Below are 27,877 nucleotides of genomic sequence, written 5' to 3'. Positions count from 1 at the left end.
CCTTCCTATGAATGGTTTCCTTGAGCATGTTCCTTGTGGGTGACTTTATAGTGGAGTGTCACCAGCTAGGCACCTCCCTGTGGACAGCTTCTCCTGGTGCTCCAAAGGCAGATTTATAGTAAATTCTGTGGGTGAGCTGCCTCAGGGACTAATTCAACATCAAGTGAGCCATGGCTGGCTGTGCCCTTTTTCATGTGGTTTGGATCTCAGCCTTGGGTCAGGCCTCTTCCTTGAGCATTCTGTCTCAGGTCTAGCAGTACTGGCTGCTCCACACCTGCTATTCGCACATTCTTCAGTGTTCTCTTTAACTCTTACTTGCCAATTTCCTGACACTCTAGTCCTCTGTTACTAATTGTTATATTAAACTTTTCCTATTCAAATTACTGTGTGGATTATATCTCCTTATTGGACCCTGACTGATAAAAATAATAGCTTTATTTCTCTAGTGTTCTAGAATGACACTGTTGAGCTGTTATTTCATGGCCTGCATCGTTTTAGAAATTTAGAGACTTTGATACAATTTAAATTTAAAAATTGATGTAATACCATTTCCTTGAGTAGTTATCTGTTGGCACACTAAAATTCCAACCCACTCACTAACTCAGCCAGGACTATACACTTTTAGCTCTGCTCCTAAGCAGAGAATTTGACATAGGTATCAAATGTCAAAGCATTTTTAAATGCTTTTTGTCCAACTTCATCCTGAGGTTCACCCTAGCTTTCCCCTTGTCCTGTTTCTGACTTTACCACTTTCCTGAGCCAGAAGGACTAGGTTAGTGGAGAGGAAGTCACAGAAAGACCAAGACTACTTATACAACTTGGAAAAAATAAAAAGTAGAATTTTTCTTTTGAGAGAGAGAGAGGGAGACAGAGAATGCAGAAGAATGAAACTGGATCATTTTTTTAAACCATACACAAAAATAGACTCAAAATGGATGAAAGACCTACATGTGAGACAGGAATCCATCAAAATCCTAGAGGAGAACACAGGCAGCAACCTCTGTGACCTGTGACCCTCTTGCTAGACACATCTCCTAAGGCAAGGGAAACAAAGGCAAAAATGAACTATTCGGACTTCATCAAGAAAAAAAGCTTTTGCACAGCAAAGGATATAGTCAACAAAACCAAAAGACAACTGGCGCAATGGGAGAAGATATTTGCAAATGTCTTATCAGATAAAGGGCTAGTATCCAAAATCTATAAAGAACTTACCAAACTCAACACCCAAAGAACAAATGAATCCAATCCAGAAATTGGCAGAAGACATGAACAGACATTTCTGCAAAGAAGACATACAAATGGCCAACAGACACATGAAAAAATGCTCAACATCACTAGGCATCAGAGAAATACAAATCAAAACCACAATGAGATACCACCTCACATCGGTCAAAATAGCTAAAATCAACAAGTCAGGAAACGACAAATGTTGATGAGGATGCAGAGAAAGGGGAACCCTCTGACATTGTTGGTGGGAATGCAAGCTGGTGCAGCCACTCCAGAAAACAGTATGGAGGTTCCTCAAAAAGCTGAAAATAGAGCTACCCTACAACCTGGGAATTGCTGTACTAGGTATTTACCCCAAAGGTACAACTGTGGTGATTCAAAGGGGCACCTGCACCGCAATGTTTATATCAGCAATGTCCACAATAGCTGAAACTATAGAAAGAGTCCAGATGTCCATCAACAGATGAAAGGATAAAGAAGATGTGGCATATATATACAATGGAATACCACTCAGCCATCAAAAAATGAACACTTGCCATTTGCAACAATGTGGATGGAACTAGAGGGTATTATGCTAAGTGAAATAAGTCAATCAGAGAAAGACAATTATCATATGTTCTCACTCATATGTGGAATTTAAGAAACAAAACAGAGGATCATAGGAAAAGGGAGGGAAAAATAAAACAAGACAAAATCAGAGAGGGAGACAAACCATAAGAAACTCTTAATCATAGGAAACAAACTGAGGGTTGCTGGAGGGGAGGGGAGTGATATTTGGGGTGATAGACATTGAGGAGGGCATGTGATGTAATGAGCATTGGGTGTTATATAAGACTGATGAATCCCTGAACTCTACCTCTGAAACTAGTAATACACTATATGTTAATTAATTTTATTTAAATAAAAAAAGGAAAAAGACAAAGCATCTAACCAAGACTAGTAGTGAGTAAACATCTTTATGAGCATGCAAACAGAGAATCCACAAAGAAAATGACTAATGACTTTGAGTATATAAAATTTAAAAAACTCCTAAATCTTAAATAGCATAAGGAAGAGTAAATAGAGAAATATGACAAACAGGGAAAATCTTTGCAATATAAATGTCAGAGATAGGATAGTACCCTTAATATATAGTAAGCTTGCTAAAGCAGTAGAAAAGGATAAACATTTCAAAAGAAACACAGGTAAAGGACATAAAAAGGAAATATATGACAGAAGAAAAATTAGAAGAACCAAACCAAATAAAAAATTTCAGTCTCCCTAAAAATTAAAGAAATGTAAAACAATGAGGCATTATTTTCTCCCTGTTAAATATCAGTAGATATAAAACTAGGAATATCTAATGTTGAAGAAAATGTGAGAAAACAAACATGTACATTTCTTTTTTGTATTTATATTTGTGGTTTAATGTAGAATAATTGATGATGACAGAGGAAATGTAATGTGATTGAGAAAAATCAGATAAAACATTTATTTATACTGTATCAAAGACATTGTGTGTGTGTGTGTAGAAACAAAACAGGAAGTTTCTACAAAAAACAAGTGGTAGGAGGATGAATACTTATTTTCTTTAAGTTTCTCTGTATTTTCTAAGTTTCTATAAAAAGCATTTATAATCAGGAAAAAGGGAAGCCAGGACAATTTTTAAATCTCTCCAAATACTTGGTGGGAGGATGAATAATAGAACTCGTCACTCTATTACTTGTGTATGTCTGCCACCTTAGCTAGACTGCCAACTCCAGGAAGCAAAGCCCATGACGTTTTTTTTTTCCTTTTTTTGGTCTTCGCTTCTGCTATGTCTAGCAGAATATTCAGATACATCATGCTTCTACGTTTTGGGCATGGCCTCATCCATCTCATTGGATATATATTGAAGTTTCCCATGTTCCAGGTATGCCTTCTTCCAATAAGAGGGAAATATACCTCCGAAGTAAACTTAGATAAAATGTCTTTACCTCTGTTAGAGGATGCAAAACGTGAAACTACTATCAGAATACAAGGGATTTACAACTGTCAGAATCAAAGCCATGACGTTTACATGTGTTTGTTGGCCATTTGTATACCCTCTTTGGAGAATTATCTTCTACCCAGGTCCGTTGCTAATTTTTAAATTTGATTATTTATCTTTTTATTATAGAGTTGTAAAAGTTCTTTATATATTCAGTATACACATCCCTTATCAAACATATGATTCGCAAATATTTTCTCCCATTTTGTAAGTTGCCCTTTTATTTTTTGATGACATTGTAGCACAAAAGTTTTAAATTTTGATGTAGTATAATTTAGCTATTTTTGCTTTTGTCACTTGTACTTTTGGTGAAGTCGCTTACATTTTTTTAATAGACTTTATTTTTTAAAGCAGCTCTAAGTTCACAGCAAAACTGAGTGGAAAATACTAAGAGTTCTCATATACCTCATTTCCCCACATATGTACAACCTCCCCCACTATTGACATGCCCCATAGAGTGGTCATTTGTTACAGTTGATGAATCTACATTGACACATTATGACCCCAAATCCATAGTTTACATTAGGGTTCACTCATAGTGTTGTATATTTGAGTTTGGATAAATGTATAATGACAAAATTGAGCCACCATAATAGTATCATGTAGAATTGTTTCACTGCCCTAAAAATTCTCTGTGGTCTGCCCATTCATCTTCCTCCTAATCCCTGACAATTGCTGATTTTTTTTTTTTTACTATGTCCATAGTTTTGCCTTTTACAGAATGTCATGTGGTTGGAATCATACAATATGTAGCCTTTTCAGGTTGCTTCTTTCACTTAGTAATATGCACTTAAGATTCTGGAGCCCCTTACATTTTTAACATGCATATTTAGTTATACAGTTTCTAAAAAAATGTTTAAGTTATTCAATACCTCTTTTTCCAGAGCAATATAAGGATTTTAGTGCCCTTTAATTGCCCCCTGAACACCCATTCATATTTTTGTCAGAACTTTAGTTCTCCACTTTACAAAAGAAGTTTATATCATACTTGAGGCAGGGTGTCTAGGTTTTACAGGCTAGTAAACAAGCTGGATGACACTGAGCAAGTTGCTTAACCTCCTTTTGTCTGTTTCCTTATTTTTAAAATGGGCGAAATAATAGGACCAATTTCAAAGGGCTGTAGCAAGGATTAAAATGTAAATATATGGTCATGTGGCAATTACTCTGATGCAATAGTAGTCTCCAAGTACGCTCCTAGATAGACTATCACAGAGTTCATGGAACAGAAAGGTGCACAGACCAAAGGAAATGTTCAGATCACAGTTTATTCAATCAATTTGAAATATGAAGCAAAATGTATGGTAAGAGAGGTGGGCTGGGTAAAACACACTTAAGGTGTAAGTGTATTAAAGAGTCATAGTAGCTGAACCTCCGCAAAGTTGACATATCGTCTCTCTGTTGCCTCACCTTTCCCTGCTGATGATGTGGTTACAAAGACCAGAGTGGAAATTCAAACAAGGGAGCCCAACATACTAAAGGTGTCTGAGGAAACGGCACACACTTACTCCATAAGAGAGTTTGTTGGCAAGTACACTTGGCCAATAGCTATGCTCTCCAGTTAGCCCGATGGGCAACTATGCATTTTATTTGCCTGAAAATCCAAAATCGAAGTCAAATCCAAAATCAAAGTCGGCAATAGGTGGCCAATTAAAGATCTCACAATTATTGTGTGTCTCAGGTGCTTCATTTATACTTAGGGTGTCATAAGTATTTGTTGCTTCATTCGTTACTTAGCAAATCATGACTATTAAATGCCTATTTTTGCCCGTCTATCCCTATCTATCTGTGTTCATAGACTTATGCTCTCCTTATTTTGCTTGATAGTCCTCAGCTTACTAACTTGCTTATCTATGCTTAATGCAGCTAATGAATTTCATCCATCCCATTTGTTTTCATGTCTTCTGGAGCAGAATTGAATATTCTCAGACAATACAGCAATTGCATATTGTATGTAGAAATAACTCAATAAATGTTAGCTATTATTATTATATAAGATGGCTTTAATATTTTAATACTACCATCTAAGAGTGAAGATTAGCGATCTAGTTAAACTTGATCAGATTAAACAACTAACTGAAAACCTAATATTCAAGTTATTTGGCTTGATTTTGATCTGAAGTGGATAATAAGGTGCATTAAAGTCAGATTTGTTTACTATGAATTTAATTTATCCTCTCATCATTCCAGTTGTATAGATTATTGGCAGTTACTGGCAAGGCTAGTACTACTTTTATTTTTTTTCCCTTTCCTCCAGGCTTATCCTCAGTTTGTTCTGACCTACCTAGAGGAGCTAACTGGACAAGTGGATGTGACCCAGACAGAGTATCACATTCACCATGGTGCCCGGACTACAACTCATCAGGAACATGGTGGCAGCTTAGCAGAAGAGGTCAGTGTAGTGAGCCAGAGGCAAGACAGAAATAGATCTCTAAAATGTATTTTGAAAAGAGAAACTGTTCAAGTTGTTTTCAGGAGACAAGCACAAATTCACATCTTAGTGATACTGATTGTTTAAAATCATACACATAATATAAATATCTATATGCACGTTTATATTTATATAAACATCTATATATACTCATATAAACATTATTTTATTAAATAGTGGATGACCTTGTAGCTTTCATTAGGACTGCTGCCTTTTCTTCTGGTTACATACAAATGATTTTTGTGCTGAATGAGGAAGACTGGAGGAACCCTGGAAAGTGTAATGTTAAATTTGGGGCATATGTAGCTTAGATATTTCCACTCAATGAAAATTAGCTACATTATTGTTATATTTCATTTCTTAGGTTCTGCAAGAAAGTGCCAGCATCCCTGGTCTGAAGCAACTACCAGAGCCTTCAGACACCCATTTAATGCCAGAAGGTTCTCTTGGGGAGACAAGGCAACTGACAGTGGCACTGGTGAGGAAACTGGAAGAGAAACATCCTAAGGCTTCTGCTCAGAGGTAGGGCACTGACAGAACAGAGCTTTATTGCTCAATGACATTCGATGTTTTCCTTCAGTTTCATGTAAGATTGATTTCTTGAAGATTATTGAAATATCTCAAAAGCCCTTTGGCTTGCAAGCACATTCATTTTCAGGTCACATTTGATGAAGAGAGGTGACATTCATGTGTATTTCATTAAAGTTTGATGCATGGTATTGTTTATAAGTATACTTAGGAAGGGTTGCTGTCCTGGGATCTCACTAAAATACTCTGAAATAACATAATTAGAGTGATACTGAGCATATATCCAATTGTGAAAATACCAAGAGGTTTTAAGAACATCAGACCCGTATAGACAATTCTTTTTGTGTTCCATGACAAGATTATTATATTTAGACCTGAGGATAAATGCACATTGGATGGTCTTAAGCAGTGATAATTTTAAAAATTGACATAATTTCTATAGAATAAAACTAACCAATGATTTTGCTAACCAATTGAAAATCACCCTTGGTTGGAAAATAGAAACTATTTCTTTGATCCTCTTTATTTAATTGGAAAATTAAAGTCGATGTTTATTATTAGTAGTAGCAGCGTTATTATTATTTTGTTCAGTTTGATGTTATAATTCACAAAATAATGTTACAAATTGCAATTTTAATATAATAATAGTTAGAAATTAACTATTGCCTGAAGTGCTCTTAAAGAGTAATATAATTCTTACTGTACTTTCTAACATTCGAGAGAATTCCTAACTTTAAATATTCTAACTGTAGATAGAAATGTCAGTTGCATGAAGAAAGAAAAAAATGACAACTTTTAACTTCTTTTTTAAAAACCTTTCCAGCTTTATAGAGATAGAGTTGACATATAACATTGTATAAGTTTAAGGTATGCAATATGACAGCTTTTATTTCATTTAAAAGCTATCTTATATTCTTAAATTATATATTCCTGCCTCAGATTTTTAGAGGAGAGGAACATTTTTTTTTTTCCTGATAACAAAAGGGACTTTTCAATTTATTGTCTCTTTGTTATCTAAACCTCACTTCGGTTTCGTTGTTTTGAGTAAGACAGGGCACAGATAAACAAAAGAACAAATTTAGTACCTTGCTGTATCATAGTCTAGGAATATCCCAGACCTGTACAAAAACTAAGTTCTAGTTCTTTTCCCGCTACTTGCTTTTTAATCGTATGTAAGATTCTTAACTCACCAATACCCCACAACACGGCCACAAAGCCCCAGCAATTCAACCAGGCCTCTCTGTTCAGGTCACTAGAATGGCAGGCCCTTGGGAGCAGTCTTCGAAGTTTTCATGTAAAGTGGGAACTCGGGGAGAACTGGGCCACTGGGGAACTTAAATACGGTTTTATGAGACCATTGTTGTTGGCCTTTCTAGACTCACTTGGCAGCCATTTCTACTCTATGTTTTTTGAGAGCATGAGGGGGCTTGTCATTATACTGGGTTCTACTCAAGGAGGCACAGGTTCCTGCTGCTCCTGGATTTCGGAAACCTGTAGGGGATTTCCATGTTTGTCTCCTGCTGGCCCAGGTCCTTGTGGGTCAATGTGCAGGGACTCCAGTGATAACTCACCTAATTCTCGATGACTCTCTCCTTCCCCAGCCTGGAAATTTTTCTCTGAGGGTTGAGGACATTGAGTGGTCGAGGGATTTGTCTTCTGTATTTTTTGGTTGTATCTCCCCTGAAGCAGTACAGTCTGACAATGGAACACTGGGAGAAAGGCATATAGTATTAACGAGCCCAAAATCCCACAGTACAAACAGAAAAACAAACAACAAAGCAGTTAACGTCAGTTACATAATATAATACTTGTTTGAATTGTTAGAATTACATGTCTTTGAATTTCCAGGAACGTAGTAAGCACTCAATGAGTAGTTCTTGAAAATGTGCTGAAAATAAGTAGAGTAGAAAACAGTTTCTCATAGGGGTTGTGGTTAGATTTGTGATTTTTAGTCAATAGGGATTGACTAACCACGGTTGGGATTTTATTTCATAAGAAAATTCCCGGGGTCCTTATCTTAGTGAGCATCCCTCAGGATTTGTGTCTCAGGCTACAGCAACTCTTCCAGTCCTCTTTTTTTTCTTAAAGCCACAGGGATTTATCCTCATTCTCCTCTCCACCCCCACAATTTACCATAATAGATGTAATTTCAGTTTCTCTCCTTCTTTCTGTTCCTTAACAAAGTTATTTTGAGTAGAGAGTAAGTACTTAGAGCAATTACTTTCTTCCCATTTTGGAAAGAATTGTTGGGCAAAATTAGAACATGGTACTGAATTTGGCATATTGATTACTGTGAACCTTAGGTTGTCTTGTTAGGTTTACATGCAGTCCAAATATAAGAGAATCGGTGCATTATATTATCACAGCTTTAAAAGAGGGCTTTACATTTCCTTGCTTTTATCAATGATAATTTTACAAAATACAGAATAAAATCATTACAAAAAAATAAAGGAATACTGTGAAATGATCTGAGTTGTGGAAATTGAAGAAAGAAATGGAATTTTAAAACAAAAACCATTAATGAGCAAATAATCTGGAGAAAGAACATATAATTGAAAAGAATAAAAAGATACAGAGATATAAATGCATGTATTTCCTTAGAATAGCCAAAGAAGGAGAGAACCACAAGCAGTCAAATTTGGGGAAAGACAGAGAGATTGGTAGTTATTGGCAGGTAGTACGTGAAAATGAAAGATAACATTCAATTTTTAATAACATATACTGACTTTGCTTAAGTGTTTTTTGTGCATTATTGCTCAATAACCTATGTGGGATGTAAAATAGAGTTATTCATCTCTCTTTTACTGATAAGGAAATTGAGGCACAGAGAGATTAAGTTACTTTGCTGACGGCCTTCCACGTAGTAATGTAAGGCAGGCCTATCTGAGCCCCAGGTCTTTTTCTTAGCTTCTATATTATTCTGCCTAACCATTCATGTTCTTGTCTTAGTGATTATTCCAAATCTTTAGGCTTTCAAATGGGCCCTATCATTTTGACTGGATATCTTGGAAAGGGACCTTTAAATAAAGGAACAGTTTAGAAAGGAAATAATAAAAGATATGTCAATATATACAGCTTTCAGTGACGGCTAAATAAGAGGTAGAAAATATAAAAGGAGACTGTGAACCCCTGATTTCTTGTTGAATCCAACAGCCTAGATTTACTGATTTACAAGGCTTGCACTTTAATGGATTAGAGATTTTTAAAAACCTCTTTCTAATAAGGTGACTATAACTTGTCATGATTAGCCAAGGTATATCCCACCTCGAAAGGTGGTTCAGTTCAGCTTTGTATATACTAAATTTTGTGATAAGTAACTAATAGCTGTCTTTTGTGGAATATTTACCAAGTGTCCACTGCTACTGAAAGTACTTATTCTTATAATAATGTGATAATTTTATTTAATTATTGTCATGATAATCTGAAGGTAGAGGGACTCTTAAAATTCATAAAGATGCAACAACTGAGGCTCAGAGTTATTTCATAATGTGCTCAGTTATACAGCTGGAGATGGGAAAGATGGGATTCAAACCCACAACCATTTGTACCTATAGACTGTGCTCTTAACCACTGTTTTATTATTCATTCCTAGTAGTATTTATTCCAATGATTTTATAACAGGATGTCGTCATACTGAATAGTCATTTTAAGTTATTACTAATATTTTATGTGTATTACATCGTAAAAATTTGATTGGACTATTGCCATTTTGAATGGGTGGATTATTTTGAATTATAGCCTTAAAAAAATACTATAACAATCACCACAAACCCAAAGACCAGGCTTTCCCATCTATGGAATCATTTAATTTGATACACATTTCAAATATTTGTGAAAAGCAGTCTGATTATTGATCTTTATTATTTTTTTTTTGTAATGGGAAAAAAAATATTTTTTTTGAAGAAAAAAGAAAATCTCTTACTGTGTGAGGTCTTTAATCTGAAGTTCTTAGTTCATGATAGGTTATATTTTCTTGTTTGCTTTAGTAGCACTTAAAATGTTTTTTCTGCCTCTATCAGTGAGATACAGCAATGCGGTTGTCTTCTTGCTTTGATAAACTGAGTTGTGTGTACATTTCATTCTAAGTTTAGTCCAAAATAAAATAAATGCTGTATTCTGGCATTTTTAAGTGTCTGGAATGTGTTTGTTTACATTAGTTTATCCGATGGAGCCCTTTACCTTATTCAAATTGAATAGGGGGTGGGGAAGGACTGGGACAGCCGACAAAGCACACTGACCCAGCTTGTCACCCAGTGACCTGTGAGAAGGAAATAATGAACTGTGAGTAGCTGTCATCTTAACTGTTTCTGACAGTTTGCCTTTGGGCACATCTGTGTTAGTTGCATTGGAAAGGCCTTTGTTCTTTTCCCACTAGTGACTTTGTGGAGCGCTGAGGGGTTTGCTAGCTACTGGACTCTTAAGCAGCCCCTTCCTTCCCAGGGAAGCAAGCAGCTGCCGTGGATCACACTGACGTTTCTCTTCATGACTCAACTTGGCATGTACTTCACTCTTTCAAAAAAGAATATAAATTTACAAGTCCTTTGATCTTTCTCATTTAAAATATACTTTAATGTCTCCTGAGTTTTGATACTAACAACAAAGCAAGTTATGAAACACGTTTAGTATTATCCTAATTTTATATGGATAAAGGTAAAGATTAATTGATAGCTGACCAGGTGGACAGGTGACTTGAGGGAAAATATATCCAAATATTGACAGCTGTTATTAAGTTTTAAATTTTTCTTTATTATTTTCCAAATTTCAAGAATTGATTATTATATTTGCAATAGGATAAGGATCAACATACGTTATGAAAGCATTTTTAACATTGATACATGCTTTATTAGTAGGAATATTTGGACTAAAATAGGTAAGGATATGTTCTATTTTGTTTCACATTTTCCACTGCTACCTTTTAAATAGATTTCCATCTCATAATTTAAACTTGCAAATATTGTAGTATTTATGTTTTAAAGTTGAATCAGTGCGTGAAATTGTTATAATCATTAGGAGATGTAATTTGATAAGAAACAGGTGTTTCTGTCTCCTGGTTTCCTGAAATATCACTACTATTTCAATAGCAACAAAAGCAGGACATTTTGAATAATACATATCATACCCTAAGAGAATTGTTTAAATTAAAATCAAAGCTTCGTTTATGAAATATAATTTCTGAATCAGTGTTAAAGCCTTATTTACATTTTTACAATTGCTATAAAATCAGTGCTTCTAGTATAATTAAAGCTGGCTACAATTGGTGTGTAATAAACACTGAGTATATGGTATTCATTTAGTTGTATTTACTTTTCCAAGAGAATATAAATCCAAACTATACAGCAATGGTCATTTTTTATAAGGCCTTTTTTTTTGATCCATTATAGAATAGAAGAAATGAGGCTTGAAAGAAATGACATGTTTTTTTCTGCATTCAAGGTTTTTCTCTCAGTAACAATTTTGAGATGCACTTGCTAATGGAACTATATTATAGTCTGCTGCTTTTCAAAGAAAGGTAAATTAATAATAATGAGTTCTTTAAGCAGACAAATGATGGTCATGTCTATATAATTATAAATTGTAAAAAAACCCACATATTTAAAATTGAAAGTCATATTCTGATTCTCTTGAGTATTTAATAGCATATGATTTATTATTCTGTTAAATAATTTATGTAGTTTTGCATATCATTGATGGTAATCTGTAACCATCTTCTGCTTAGAACATTCTTCTCATTTTGTTCATCAGATATCCACACACTTTTTGTAGAGACAGTGAATGTATGGGTCAGTTTTTTGTTTTTTGACTTTTTTTTAGAGGGAGGGAGAGGTAGGGGAGGGGCAGAGGGAGAGGGAGAGAGAGAACCTTAAGCAGGCTCCATGCCCATTGCAGAGCCCGACACAGGGCTCAATCTCAAAACCCTGAGATCATGACCTGAGCCGAAATCAAGAGTCAGACGCTTAACAACTGAGTCACACAGGCGCCCCGGGTCAGTTTTGATAACAGCCAGACTCTGTCTTTTTAAGGAAAACAAACTGTTTAAATTGCTACACTCAAATTCTTATTTCTAGAACTCTTACCAATTAAGGAAAATGTTAATATAATAATTGCTTTTGATATTCACTAAATCTAATTACACATCATAGGATTAAAATCTCATATTAGCTTAAATTTCTGCTCCTAGCTATTGAAATGCTCAGCTTTAAGCATTGGCCTTTAACTCTTTTATAGTATATACAAGACTATGGTGTTGTCTTTAAGAACACAAGATTATTGTGTATTCCAGAGATGCAGAGAGATGCTTATAATTCTTTTTTTTTTTAATTAGAAAAGTCAAAATATCCTAATATTGGGATACTGTTGCCTGTTTGTGTTTTGGTATATTTTTAAATGAATTCCTGTGTGTTCTCTGTGAATTAAAATAAAGCAAACAAATAATCTAATTTCAAATTAAAAAGAAGCACCTGCTTCTTTGAAACAAAGTCCAAATCACACATTCCAAAAGATTAGGTTTATGTCCATAAAGGTGCATTAATTCAGAAATTATCAGAGGATTTCGAATAAGCACTTCATGATGAATTTTTTTTCTCACTTACTGCCCAAACCTTCAGTTATGCTGCTTAATTTCTATATCTTAAAATGTACTGTTTATCTTTCTGTTTTATTCATATTGTCTATAAAGCTATTCAAGGTAGGAGCGGGAAACTCTACTCCTACATTCTTCAAACTTGTAGCCCCCAAACTAGAATGTCTATATAGTATCATAATAGTGAAAGTAGTAGGTAATGAGGTTCTAGATTTGAGTAATGTGGATGGACAAGGAGGAGACGGGCGGAGGAAGTGTTAGGGCAATATATGGACTTGGACGAAAGCAGAGTTCAAGCAGTCAACATTCCTGTAGGTTAGCTTCCTAACTTGTCTACCTCCTTTGACTCTTGTTCCCCGACAGTCCATTCTCCACTTAATGGCCAGAGAAATTATTTTGTATTCATAAGTCAGATCTTGGGAGTCCTCAGTTTCAGATCATCCAATGACTTTTTATTTCCTTTAGAATGAAACCCAAGACTTTACAATATGCTACATGGTCCTACTTTGCCAGGTCTGTGGTATCTCTCTGAACACCATTCTCCCCTCCCTTCCTCCGCTCTAGCCAGCTGGGCTTCCTGGCAATGTCTCAGGTTTGCCATGCATGCTCACAACCCATCACTCTTTCCCTGCCTTATTTTTCTTCAAGGTACTTACTTTGCCTATCATATACATAATTATTTACTGTCTGAGTTGCCCCATTAGAATGTAAACTCCATTTCAGCAGGAACTTTGTTTTATTCACATCTGTACCTCCAGGACCATAACATACCTAGTACATAGTGGATACTCAATACAAGATTGTTGAATGAATGAATGTATGAATGAATGAATGAAGTAGTGCAATTAATGGAAATAAGAAAATAGAAAAGGAATTCATCTGATCATTCATATGTGTATTCATCCTCACTGTTGGATAATTGTAACCTTATGACCTACTCATGTGTCAATCCAAAACTGTACCTATAACAATGGTATTCTGATTTTCATATTTCTCATTTTTTCATCATTTATTAATGTGTGAATATTTATTGAGCATTGTCTATATTCCAAGCATCATCCTAAGCACTGGGGATACAATACTGAAAAGACGGATATACTTTCTTCCCTCACAGAGCTGCCCCATAGGGTCTAACAAGGAAGAAAGATACTGAACAAATCACTACAGTAGAGAGAGAGTGAGGAATGTATTGTAGGGAGAGGTAGTTCATCGTGAACACTCCTCCCTGGTGATATACTTTGAAAGTATGACTGAACATCTCACTTACTGACTCACAATTCTTCAGTATTTACCCATTTCCTACTAAGTTAAACGAAACAACAACTGGCAGACCCATCACACTCATGCCAGAACCTCCCTGTTCTTATCCAGGCCCAAGCTGACTGTACTTGGATTATGCTGGGTTGCTTTGCCAAAATGCCCTTATGTCCTTTTTCCTATGTAAAATCCTACCTTCTGCAAGGCCCATCTTCACTGACTTTTTTCAACCTTTCTTTTTTCTGATGTATACCTCCAATGATATAAATTTTCCCGTAAGCATGGTTTTCGCTTCGTTCCATCAATTTTAATGTCATGTGTTCATTATCATTTCCATTTTGTTACAATCTTTGATTCTCGGATTATTCAGAAGTATATTTCTTAATTTTTCAAATATATAAAACATTTCTGGTTTGTATTATGTTATTGACTTATAGATTTATTTCACTGTGGTTGAAGAACATTTTTGTTATGATCTCAACTCTGCCATTTATTGAGATTTGCTTTATAGCCCACTCAATATCTGGACAGTTTCTACAAATGACCCACACGTACTTGAAAAGAATATGTGTTCTATAGTCTGGGGGTGCAGTGTTTTATATATGTCAATTAAATCAATTTTGATAAATGTGTTTTCAGTGTATACTTACTGATATTTTGTCTGCCTGTTCGATCATTTACTGAGAGAAATATGGTTAAAATCTCCCACTATAATTGTGGATTTGTCTATCTCTCCTCTTATTAATTTTATGAATATTTCTTTTCTATAATTTGAGGCTATTTACTGAGTGCATATAATCTTAGAATTTTGCTATCTTTCTGATGAATTAAACCTTCTGCTGTTATAGAATGTTCCTCTTTATCTCTAGTGATCTTTTTGACTGTAGTCTATTTTGTCTCATTATATATGGTGACCTCAGCTTTTTTGTCAGGGTTTGCATGATTATTTTTGTATCCTTTTATTTTCATATTTGATCTTTATATTGAAGGAGTGCTTTGTTTGAAAGCTTATAGTTTTTTTTTTTAAATGCAGTGTGAGAACCTATGTCTTTTAATTGAAGTATCTAGTCTATTTACCTATAACATAATCACTGATACTTGGGGTTAGATATTAAGTCTAACATGCTACTATTTGATTTTTATGTGTTCAATATATTCTATGTCCTGTTTTCTTCCCCTCTTTCTTTTTTCTTTTTTTGCCTTCTCTTGGATTTATTGAACGTTTTATACTATTTTATTCCCTTTCTCCCAACTATCTTGGTAGTTACACATTTTTTTACTATTCCTTTAGTGATTATTCTAGAGATTATACATATATCCTTGACCTATCAGCATCCAATATAAATTCATTTTTTTTACCACTTCTCAGATTATTCAAGGACCTTGGAACTCTTATTTTCTGTATATATACTTTCTGACAAAAAGCTGATGCATGTTTTAATTCTATATGTATTTCAAACCCCACAAAACATAATTAGTCAATATTCATTTAGTCTAAGCCACATTTTTAACCTTCCTGTTGATCTTTCATTCTGTATGTCTGGACATCCATCAGGAGTCATTTTCCTTCTGTTTCAGGAACATCCTTTAATATTTCCCTAAGTGTGAGTCTGCTGCTCATGAATTCTCTCTATTTTAAATTGTTTTAAAATATATATTTCACTTCCAAATTCTCATTTTCATATTTCTACTGAGGGTGAAATTCTAGGTTGTCTGCTATTTTTTTTCTTTTCAGAACACACTGAAAATATCATTCCATTGTGTTTGGCTTCCATTCTGTTTATTTTAATTAAGAAGTCATGTATCAGTCGTACTTCTCCTTTGAAGGCAATGTTGTTTTTCTCTGGCTGACTTTAAGGTTTTTTCTCTTTGTATTTGGTTTTTACTATGATTTTTCTTAGTGCAGTTTTTGGGGTTTTTTTTTTTGTGTGTTGTTTTGTTATTTTGTATTTATAATACTTCAGGGTTTTAGGGCTTGAATCAGTGCCTTACTGTGTTTTATCAGTTTTGGAAAATTCTCTGCAATTGTTTCTTCAAATACTGTTTCAGCTGCATTTCCTCTCTCTTCTCTGAAGGAACATGAATGACGTGTATATTAAAAATTCCCTTTTTACTCTAAACTCTATGTTTCATATGCTCTATTTTGTCTTTTCCACCCTTTGTTTCCTTAGGCTTTGGTGTGGATATTTTCTTTAGACCTGTCTCTGCGATCCTCAGTTCTCCAACTTTTTCTAATCTGCTGCTAAATCCATACATTGAATTCCTTATATGTATTATGATATTTTTCAGATATAAATTTTCCATTTGTTTTTTATGGATAATAATATTACTTCAATTTAATCATTCTTCTGTTATTGAACAATTTAGGTAGTTTTCAATATTTCAAGTTTATGAATTTCACTGCAACAAACGTCTTTGATTTTGTCCAGAATGCATCCATTCAATCTTTGAATATTTATTAAGCACCTTATTTTCTCTGTCCAAAACTTTTTCGGACACTAGCATTTACCCTACTACGTTACTAGTGAAAAATCTGACTATGGTTTTAAATATTGTGTTGATTATGAGGTTTGTTGACTTACTGTTTTTATTTTCTGTTTTATAAATATTTTCTATTTTATAACTTACGTGATCAAAGAAGGGGCCTAAAACTTACCTTCTAATAGCATTTTATTTTCTCTCTGAAAACATAAGCCATCCTTTATATTTTTCATGCTTTCAAATTGGACTACAGAGTTAGCCAAACTATACAGTATACATACACTATCTTAGAATTATTCTTACTTTTTTAAAAACAGAAATACTAGGAATCAAACTTTAATCATGAATAGTCTCTACAAATATTTATGAAAAATAAATTGTTTTTAACTTCAGTTAAGTTACTTAAGAATAATTATGTTGTGGTACACCTGATCATTTCAGTTGCCCATCAGTTTATCAATTTGAATACAGCTTTTTGAATAACTCATTATCATCTGTATGTTTGTCATGAGTCTATTCTTTTTTGACAAAAAGTCTCCAATTGGGCCATTCTGTGAATTAGAGGCAAGGGGATCAGCTGAGCAGACAAAACAATATTGTAATATTCATTTGCTGAGAATACATAGACTGTGATTTGATTTTGATTTTTTTACTCCCATTGCTAAACTTTGTTCACTGTATTCTCTCCTGTTCAGTTACTCCCTAATACCTGAGAGTCAGTTCATTTATATAGGATACAAAATAAGCATTAATTTCTCACTTTTATATGCACTCATTCATTTGATAAATGTTTTTAAGTGCCCGTTCTATTAAGAGATATGATATAGCTTCCTAATTGACATCTCAGAATCTGGACTGAGATTAGCCTAGCTTCCAGTCCTAGTTGCAAGTACTCATGGTTTGATTTTGGACAAGCTAATTAATATCACTGATGCTAATTTCCTCATATATAAAGGGGGATAGTAATTATTGTGAAGTTTAAATGATATCATGAATATTAACGTTTAGCTCAATTCCTGGCACATAGTAAATACTCAGTAAATGGTAGCTTTTATGATGATAATGATGTCCTATTATTAGTATTGATATTAGTATTAAATGCAAGATATCATAAAGATGCAAACCAATTCCTGCCTTTAAAAATTCTGAAATCTCATTAAGGAGAAGCTGTGCACTGCTACATTTTTAATGTTACTCAAAAAGTAATTTTTGAGTTCTCATTGGATATAGAGAATTATACTACATGGTATTTGAGTATTGAGTATTTGAGTACAAAGTATCCCTCAGACTTTAAGGAATAGACACATACTAAGTATGTATATTCACAAAGAAATAACTTAATGGTGACAAACTACAGTCATGCTATAAAAATGTGTTCTTAGCTTTTGTGAACAAAGGAAATTGGATATATCAAATCACTTATATCACCAAGTTGGGGGATATAAATAAGTATGGTAGTCTGTTTCTCTAGTAAGTTTAAATATAGTTGGAGAGACAAAGCAAAGAGATTAAAACTTTAATGATTTATTATTTTTTATTACTCATGTTTACCATTAAACTTTTGAAGAAACAAACAAAATAAAAGGAAGAGGGAAAATACATAATTCTAGATTGTTAATTTTTTAATTTCTCTCCTTTATGTTTTGTTATTGTCATAATTACAAAAATGGGGACGTGCTAATTTTTTGTGTTGGATAATGACACACCAGACATTAACATGTTCTGTATACATTTTTACATAGCATTAAATCTATGCCTATATTATTGTTGTTTAGTGTGAATCTTAATTTGTGTAACCAGTGCCACATTATAGAACTCTAAGATGTTTCCAGGTTTTTTGCTCTTATAAACAAGGTGGCAATAAACAATGGATAGAAACCTGAAACCTAATGGAGGTGTTTGATAATAATCTCAAATAGAATTTTCACACAACAGCACACACACACAGAGATAGGCACACACACACGAGTGCATACACAGCTAACTGGAGATATCTGAATAAGAGCTGTGGATTGCCACAAGGTCAATTGCTTGGTTTTGATACTGCACTGTAGTTGTGTAAGATCTTATTATTGAGAGAAATAGGAAGAAGAGTTTATGGTACTTCTTTATACGTTTCTTTGCGACTTCATGCAAATTTATAATTACTTCAAAATGAAATGTTTAAAAAAGAAAAACGAACCTTTCCCAAGTAGAAATTGGCAGGTCAAAGAACAGAATACCTGTAAAAAGAGAGCTCTTCAGAAAGAAAATTACTTGACCGACTCTTGATCTAGGCAGACTCAATACTCCTAAGAAAGTTTTTTGTTTTTTTTGTTTTTAACATATAAAAATAGTTATCTGGAGCCTCTGAAGAAAGGGACCATTAGCACTAGACACCAAGTGTTTCTCTAAATTAATGGCATTCCACAGTATTTAGCATACTTTTAATAGAGAATTCTGGACAAAGATATTTAGAGACTTATATTGGAAGTCTATTTCTCTATAAGAATAATAAAATAGGGTCAAATTCAATGAATTGTGGGAGAGGTGAGGACTTTGCCTTATGTCACTTGTAAGAAGTGGGTCAGACATGCAGGAAATTCTCTGACTAGGAAGAATGAAATTTAAACTCCTAAATTTGAGATTCTTTTGCCTTCTGCTTTACTCTTGGAAACACATGTAAACAAAAGTGTGTGTGCGCGTGTGTGTGTTTGTGTGTGTGCTGTGTTCAGGTTGAAATTGAAGTGCTCCTTCATACTGAAGTGTATCTACACATACATACATATGAATATACTTGTGAGACTACAGATAACATATATGAGCATATTGATATGAGACATAAGATCTCATATTATTATGCTTACAAGTCTTGTAAAATACTTATTATGATTTACTAGAATGTCATATTTCATTATTCCAAGGTTTGAAAAAGTATTTCTAACATCTCTCTTACTCTGTCATGAATGTATAAATGATCAGGTTATCATTATTCCAAAATATCAGCATCACATGCTACTGTAGTAATAATGGCCTGCATTAGTTACCTATTGTTGTGTAACAAAAATACTACAAATTAGCATCTTAAAACTCCCAGTTTTATTATCTCCCAGTTCTCTAGGTCAGAAGTCCAAGTGGGCTTTCTGAGACTTCGTAAGGCTGAAATTGTGTTGGCCAGACTGGACTCTTACCCGAAGGCACTAGGACAGAATCTCCTTCTCGACTATTTCAGGTTGTTGGTCAAAGTCAGTTCTGTGTGGTTGTAGGACTAAGTCTCCCTTTCCTTGCTGGCTGTCATCTCAGCTCCTAGAGGATGCCTGTATAACTTGGCACATAGCCCCTTCCATCTTCAAAGCTAACGATGGTGTATCAAATCTTCCTTGTCCTTTGAATCTGACTTCTCCTTCAGCTACCAGCTGGAGAAAACTCTGCTTTTAAAGGGATTTGTGAGTAAATTATGCTCACCCAGCAAATCTCCCTACCTGAAGGTGGGCTGTACTGTATTACATAATATGATCATGAGAGTGATAGCTCATATTCACGGGTTCCAGGAATTAGGGCAGGACGTCTCTGGCGGCCATTTTTAGAATTTTACCTGCTGTACTGCTTCTTCCAGGTAAAGGACTAGTTTAGATAATTTCTTCATTTATTATATTCAAACTGTAGAATTCCTTGCAACTTCATGTGTGCCTGTACTACAGAAAGAATAGGGAAAAAAATAGAAGATAGCATTTAAAGAGTTTGAAAAAAAATTACATGCCTTACAGCCTAACATGGCTAAACAGCCACAATAAGTAAATATTACAGATAGTACTTAGAGTAGGGCTTCAGTTGTGACAGAGGAGAGCAAAAAAAGATTCGCAGGTATTGTAGTCAGTAACTGTAATGGAGCTTTCCATTTTACTGGCCGGCAAGAGTTCAGGAACTCAACAGTATAACTGATGCCTGTATAACTAATGGAGGTGATAAAACTCCCAATACAAACTGGTTTAAGCATGTAATTTGGAAAGAGCCCTGGGGAAATGTTGGTTTCCGCCCTCAACTGATTAGATCCCATTTTCTCAGTTTTGCCCTCAGGATTCATGAGGAGGGAACATGGTGTCAGCAGCTTCTGCTCGTAAGTGTTCTCAGGTCTCAGGGCCACAGAACTTCCCCGAACTTCCCAAAGAATTATAAACAAAGCCTCTGTTGGGTCAGGTCCCATTTGGAAGGGATCACTGTGATGTGCTGATTGGCTTAGACCCAGGTCAGGTACGTCAGCTCTGTTGTCAGGGTGTGGAGTCAGCCTCCCTGGAACCACCTGGACGGAGTCTAAGGGAGAGGTGGTTCCCAGAAAGGACGAAGGGTGCGTTGCCAGGGGGCAGTGAAGGATGCTGACCTGCATGAGCCAGGATTGTCCACAGCAGTGTGTTTACCATTCAGAAGATGCTTTTATCGGTGTGCCTGGCTGGCTCAGTTGGTAGAGATGCAACTCTTGATCTCAGAGTTGTAAATTTAAGCCCCATTGGGTGCGGAGATTACTTAAAAAAAATGAAAATCTTTTTTAAGAAAGATATTTTTATAGATACATTCAATACCAGTGAGTTATATACAAATATCTCATTTGCTCACTAGAGGGAAGCAGCAATAATGGGCTGAAAGGAAAGGTGGAGAGTTATTTTAGGGATATTCAAACTATGCTCTGGAAGACCTCAGTGTTCCTCTGCTGCTATACAGGAAAAATTGGAAAGCTTAGTTCGATTCACAGAAGAAACTGCAGAAATTTTCCTTCTTTATTTTCACAGAAACTTTTTAAAAATAACTTTGGAGCTTGATAGCATTTGCTTGTTCTAGGACCAAGTATAAAATGGTAAGGTGGTCTCTGATTTAGCACAGATTGTGTATGTGGTATTAAAATTTATTTATATTAGTATTTTACTACATTCTATTAAAAAGCATAAAAAAATTCTATGTGTTTTGTTACATGAACAAGTTTGAGGACCATTGATATAGTCCTTTCTTCTCAATTGCATTTGAATAAGTTGAGGCCCAAAGAAGTTAAAGAACTTGTCCAAGGTCACCCAGGTAGTTAGTCAAGAATCCCGGTTTTATGTGTCATTCTAAAACTTCCCCATCTTCCATGCTTAATATTTTAATATTGTCTTAATTTAATCTTACATTGTTGGAGAACTTGATTGTTAATGGAAAGATTGGTAAATGTGTAGGGATAGGAAGACAAGAATGAAGTTATAATAATAATAATAATAGTAATAATAGAATTTTATTAGAATGTAAGTTGTATTTGTGGGCTTTGCTTAAAATAACAAATGTTAACAGGGTGTTTGGTGGGAAAATTTAGAAATGAGGCTTAGTTGTTTAGTCTGACTTTTTGTATAAACATACAAAACCCCGAATTATCTAGTTTCTTCTAGTGTTTTTACTTATTTTGGTTTTTACCCCATGGTGATTCCTCATAGAAGTCATCTAGAGGCAATAACACGAAGTAGTCAAGAGGAGACAGAACTTAGACTAGCTGGGTAAAAACTAACTTTGGTAAAGCCCCTTTTTCTCTTTGCGTTTTACTTGCCAGTTCTACAAGTTAAGGTGTAATTCCTCAGACGGTGGTTGTGAGGATTAAATGAGATAATACATGAAATCAAGCTGCAACATAAGATAGTAGATAAGAGCACAGACTTAGGAGTCAAATTCCCTCGGTCCAAATTCTTACAAGCTGTGTGACTTTGGTCTAGTTACTTAACCTCCCTGCTTCTATTTTTTCATTTGTAAATTAGAAATAATGATAACATCAACTTTGTAGGATCGCTGAGGATTAGGAGAATCAATATTGATAAAACATTTAGAATAATACAGGTCCATGTATATAGTACAGGCACTCATATACAAATGAGTAAGTGCTGAGAAACAGTGCTTGGGACATAGCAAATGCGCTGTGCGAGAGTTATTTGAAGGAGTCTCTAATCACACCCTATCACCTTGTTTTATTTCCTTCACAGCACTTAGCACTAAGATTTGTAATGTCTTCTTGCCCGTCTTTCCCCTCGAAAATACAAACTGCATGAGGACAGGGACTGTCCCATCTCTTTCACTGCTGTGCACTCAGAGCCTGGAAAATTGCTCTACACAGACACGACAAACTCAAGAACTATTGTTGAATGAATCAATGATTAAAACTACCAACATAAGCATAAATCCCCTAAGTACTTTAAATGTAATACTGCTACATGATAATGCCTCTCAATGAGAAGTCTTAATTATTTTTCAGGCCTTATCTGTATTTCTAAATGAAATGCGTACAAATTTCTTTGATTAGCTATGCTAATTTGACATTTACGACAGGCAACAGAATGCACAGTTTCATTTAGGATCTTTAACATACTGTAAATACCTTGAGCAAAGCGTAATTGAGATCTTTTCTCCTATTCACATGAATGCATACGATGCCTTGGTGTTTTACCACATTAACCCCCAGAGGACTTGCAGTTTCTTAATGCTATTGACCTAGCTTTTCTAGCTCACAGCTGTTTCTTGGTATAGTGTCTGACCTCTGGGACAAAACAGGGTTTAGGATGCTTTTACATTAGCTCCAAGTTTTTATTTTTTTCTCCCAAAGTACGGCAAACTGATAAAGTTAATTGTCATATTACCTTATATTTTGACACCAAGACCTCCCAACTCTAGGCCTTAAAGGGCTAAACCCATAATTATTAATGATTTCACAAATGGGAATTTATTGGTAAAAATTCCTTTTTGTGTTTTACTACAAAATACATGGACTTTTTATTGTCATCAGTTAAAATTACGGTTGGAATTAGTAGCACATATAAATTCAGCAAATTTATGAGTTCCTTTTGTGCGCCAACTCGGTGCTACACACTTTCTATAGATTATTTAATCTCATGAAAATTCTTTGAGGGAACTATTATTTCTACCATTTTTTTCTTATGAGAAGAATGAGGCCCAGAGAATTTGCCTGATGTTCTAGGGTCAACTAGTAACTGGCAGAGCTATGATTTGAACTTCAAGCTCCAGAGGCTAAATCCACTATTTTTTCTACCATAGCAGTGATTCCCAGATCAACAGCATCAGCATCTCCTGGGAACCTTGCTAGAAATGAGTCTCAGGGCCTGGTCCAGAGCTGGGGTGAGAGTCAGGGCAGCAATCTGTGTGTATCCTCTGGATAATACTAGCTAACGTCTGAGAACATTGCACAAACTCACAAGCCTACACAGTTTGGCCTAGCCAGGTAGATGACTGGGTGAGTTAAATTACTTTCATTTTTGGGAAAGATGTATTTATAGTAAAATTTTCAATTGTACTTTTTTCTCAAAACATAAGGCTCTCTTAGGTCTATTTTTACAGTCCTTTATTTTAATTTTTTCATTAAATTCAGTTTGACCATTTTTTTTTTACACAACTATATCACCATCTCCATGGCCAATATTATTTTCAATGTGTATCTGAAATTTATTATTGCTATGGCTTGTTTCATATTGATGATATTAAAATTGTCTCTTTAAAGTTTATTAGTCTTCATGCTTTGGGTTTAGGTTTTTAACGATTGTAGCCCTGTTCAAAATGCAATTAATTGTATTCTTTTTGTCACCTGAGTAAATACAAATGAGTACATCAATTTGTTCTTTTTCCCTTGGAATCAGGGGACTAAATCACCTTATTTTATTAACAAGTAAATCTGAAATGGGTTGTAACATATAATATGACCTCTTAAAATACCATACCTATTGTAATTTAAAACCCTGATCATATCATTCTTTTCTTCCCCCTAAGATTTGTTTATTTATTTGAGAGAGAGAGAGAGAAAGGGGAGAGGGAGAGAGAGGGAGAGAATCCCAAGCAGACTCCCCACTGAGCACGGGGCCCAGTGAGGGGCTTGATCCCATGACCCTGAGATCATGACCTGAGCTGAAACCAAGAGTTGAACACTCAACTGACTAAGCCACCCAGGTGCCCCTGCTTATTCTTTTTCATGTATCCTATTAAAAGAAAATTTTGATATGTTTTCCTTTGTTTTTCTTTTTCATTTCAAATCCTAAACTTAAAGAAAAAAAAATCCCCTAATGTGTAAAGTTGTGTAAACCAAGGACTATAGCCTATAACCATAGAGTGCACACTGCCTGACATAGAGTAGGAGTTTAATAAGAGATGAATAGGTTAAAATGATACTTTTGGACACAACTTTTTATTTATTTTGTTACCGTGTTTATATGAATCATCACATAACTAAATAAGCACAGCAAGCACTTATGATCATGCTGATAAGATGTCAGCATTTGACAGTTACTTTTTCAAATTATAAAATTTGAAGTTAAGAAAAAAAATTGATGTTATTACATAAAAACACTCTTTCTTTTGTAACTCCCACTTTTTTCACTTCTAGCTTTTAAACCTGCTTGCTCTATCTATCAAAAAGGATACCTCTTTTCAAGTGTATCCAAAGAAAAGCACTTCCAACAATAGAATCGTTCCCCAGGAGAACTGTCTTGTTGTGAGGACGTAGGATTTGAGTCACATTTACTATTTGGGTCTTCAACCGTGCTCCCCGCCTAGAGCACTATTAACTACAGAGACCCATTGACAGAGAAGGTGGTGAGCCTGCCGAGAGGCCAGGAAGTGAAACAGGTCAAACAAAATAATTTCTGGATACTCTCCTTTTCCAAAAATCTGTTATGAAATCTAGCATTGATCTCTAGTGTATTTTACTTGTTAATTGACCCAGAGAATCAAGTCTTCATCTTTGTGACATTCACAGCCCAAACAAATTATTATAATTCCAAATTCTCCTGGAGTCTTGTTCTGTTTTTCAAAGATTTGGCAGGCATTACAAACATGAAAGCATGCACAAAAATGTTAAAATTTCTCCAACAAATCATATATATTTTCAACTGATTTTAAAAATATAATAAGTAATCAAGACAATAAAATAAGTATGATGCTAAGAAGAATAAAGAAATTAACAATATACTTCACATATCTAAATGCTTATTAATTCTGCGTTTACATTCATTAACTGATTCACATTTCTATTTCTGTTCTCTGCTGTTCTAAAAAACACTAAATAAGAGACTAATGCTTGCTTGAATCACCTTTAAAGCTATGACAAATGGTGGGAAAGGATTAGCATCTAGGAAGATAAAAATTATAATTAAGGGTCATCCTGATAAGAGGAAGAAATATTCAGATGCAAGCCAATTCCATTCTTTAGAAAGAGGTGGTAGTTCACTGAGGGAAAACAAACAAACAAATGTTAAGTTGTTCACGAGCACATCTGGCAAGGTAAATTCTGGGATAGTACAGAGATGAGAGACTTTCAGGATTCTCTTGGAAATGCCAAGTTTTGAAAAGCAAGTGGCTCCTATGTTTTTTCAGCGTGTCCCCACATGTGCACAATTATAGTCCTACCAGTTTGCCTTAATATTGGCTCTACTCTGACTAGAATCCATTTCTGGGCTGAGTGTCAAAACCTGAGGGCTAATAGGAACATCTTAGAATTTGGGTTTTGAGAGCCTCTGAATTCAGAGACACCGGGGATGATCCTGGAGGGGAGACTAAGCAAGCATTTCCATTCCTTGACTTCAACAAGAGTACTTCTGCTTTATATGTTGAGCTCCCGCAAAGGCAGTGCAGTGTTAGGGTTAAGAATATAGATGTTCTGTCAGGTTGCTTCAGTCCAGGTACTGACTCAGCTCTTACATGACCTTGTGTGAGTACCTTACTTCTGTCTTCTGTCTCTGTTTTTCATTTCTCTATGATGGTACCTAACTCTAATGGTTGGATTAGCGCCTGGCACATAGTAAACACTCAGTAAATAGCGATATGAACAAAGAATTTTGCTAAAACAAAACAAAGCAAAACAAGCACCAAAAAGTAAACCCTTGGAGCCATTAATTTTAACATAGTTATAAAAACTAAGGGTTAAAGAGTATGAGGGTCCCTGTCCTACTTCTGCTATTTCTTTACTAGACTATTCCACACAGTGTTCTTTTATATCACATATATTGATTTTATTTTATATTCTTTGTTTTACTAAAGATTCATAAAGCATGTATATTGTGTTTATGTGATTTGTTTTTGAATGGTTAGGTCAGGGGACAGGTGGGGAAGACAGTCATGTAATTTGCTTTTCTTTCTTTTTTTTTTTTTTTTAAAGATTTTATTTATTTATTCGACAGAGATAGAGACAGCCAGCGAGAGAGGGAACACAAGCAGGGGGAGTGCGAGAGGAAGAAGCAGGCTCATAATGGAGGAGCCTGATGTGGGGCTCGATCCCATAACTCCGGGATCACGCCCTGAGCTGAAGGCAGACGCTTAACCGCTGTGCCACCCAGGCGCCCCCGTAATTTGCTTTTTACAGTATCTGTTACTGAGACATAAGTAGATTAAGATTTGATGATGGATTTTTAAGAATGATAATGACAATAATATTGATAATAATCTCTACGTAATGGTCAGAGGAAGTAGGATTATTCTATATGATATGAGAAAAGAGATCAGTGATTTAATAGTGATGTTCAGATTTAATAGTGATGTTCACAATAGTGATGTTATTTAAGGACATATACGGAATATGGTGAATAATTTTTATCTTTCTCAAATTCAGAATAAATAAGGGGAATGAACAAGGATTTCATTGAAGCACCTTCAACAAAGGCCTGTCGCTTGCCAGCTATTCTTCTAGGTGTGAAGAGATAGATCAGTCTCAAAGAGATAAGCAGTTTGTCTGATGAAATACTCAGTTTCTAAAGAATAGAGCAACTTCAAAATGATTACTTACAATAAAGTTGATTAGTGCCAGAAAAAAGTTCACTTATAAATGTAGAAGGAATGAAGGAAATAGGAAATTGTCATTAGAACAGCATAGCAATAATTGCTGCAGGCAAGATCCATAAACAGGCTAAAATTAGTGGGTGAAAGTTTAAGGTAAAACAGCATATTTCCAAATAAGGTTTAGGAGAATAAATATTCAAGTATCTATTAGTTACCAGGGACAATATAATATTTTACAGTGAAGTAACTTGGTAGATAGCATCTTAACCAAATGATCAAAGTTAACATCACCAGTAATAAGACCAACGGACATATGAACCTTCTGAAATGATCTGATGACACTGACTTCTGTGATATTCCTCCCCTGAATCCATTACCCAGTCTAATAATCAGAAGATATCAAAGAAATCCAAATTAAGGGATATTCTACTCATGAGTTTTCCTCAGAAGTTTCAAGGTCTTGAAAGGAAATACTGATTAACTATCACAGATCAGAGAAGATGAAGATCCTGGAAGAGAAGAAGGACATTAGTGGAAAACCTGATGAAATCCAAATAAAGCTTAAGTATAGCTAATAGTACTGCACCAATGTTAATTTCTTAGTTCT

General features: G+C 34.9%; 1 protein-coding gene across 1 annotated transcript in view; it reads left to right on the top strand.

The window, feature by feature from the left end:
• DCDC1 (doublecortin domain containing 1) overlaps positions 1-27,877 on the top strand; it is a 415,749-nt gene that overhangs the window by 253,159 nt on the left and 134,713 nt on the right. Inside the window, exons 19-20 of the mRNA XM_057317241.1 lie at positions 5,490-5,624; positions 6,028-6,185. Of these exons, the coding sequence (XP_057173224.1) occupies positions 5,490-5,624; positions 6,028-6,185 (293 nt within the window). The remainder of the gene's footprint in view (positions 1-5,489; positions 5,625-6,027; positions 6,186-27,877) is intronic.

This window comes from Ursus arctos, unplaced genomic scaffold (genome assembly GCF_023065955.2).
Source record: "Ursus arctos isolate Adak ecotype North America unplaced genomic scaffold, UrsArc2.0 scaffold_23, whole genome shotgun sequence".
In the NCBI taxonomy this organism is placed as follows: Eukaryota; Metazoa; Chordata; class Mammalia; order Carnivora; family Ursidae; genus Ursus; species Ursus arctos.
The sequence above is the reverse complement of the archived record's forward strand: the minus strand, read 5'-3'. Positions and strand labels throughout refer to the sequence as shown.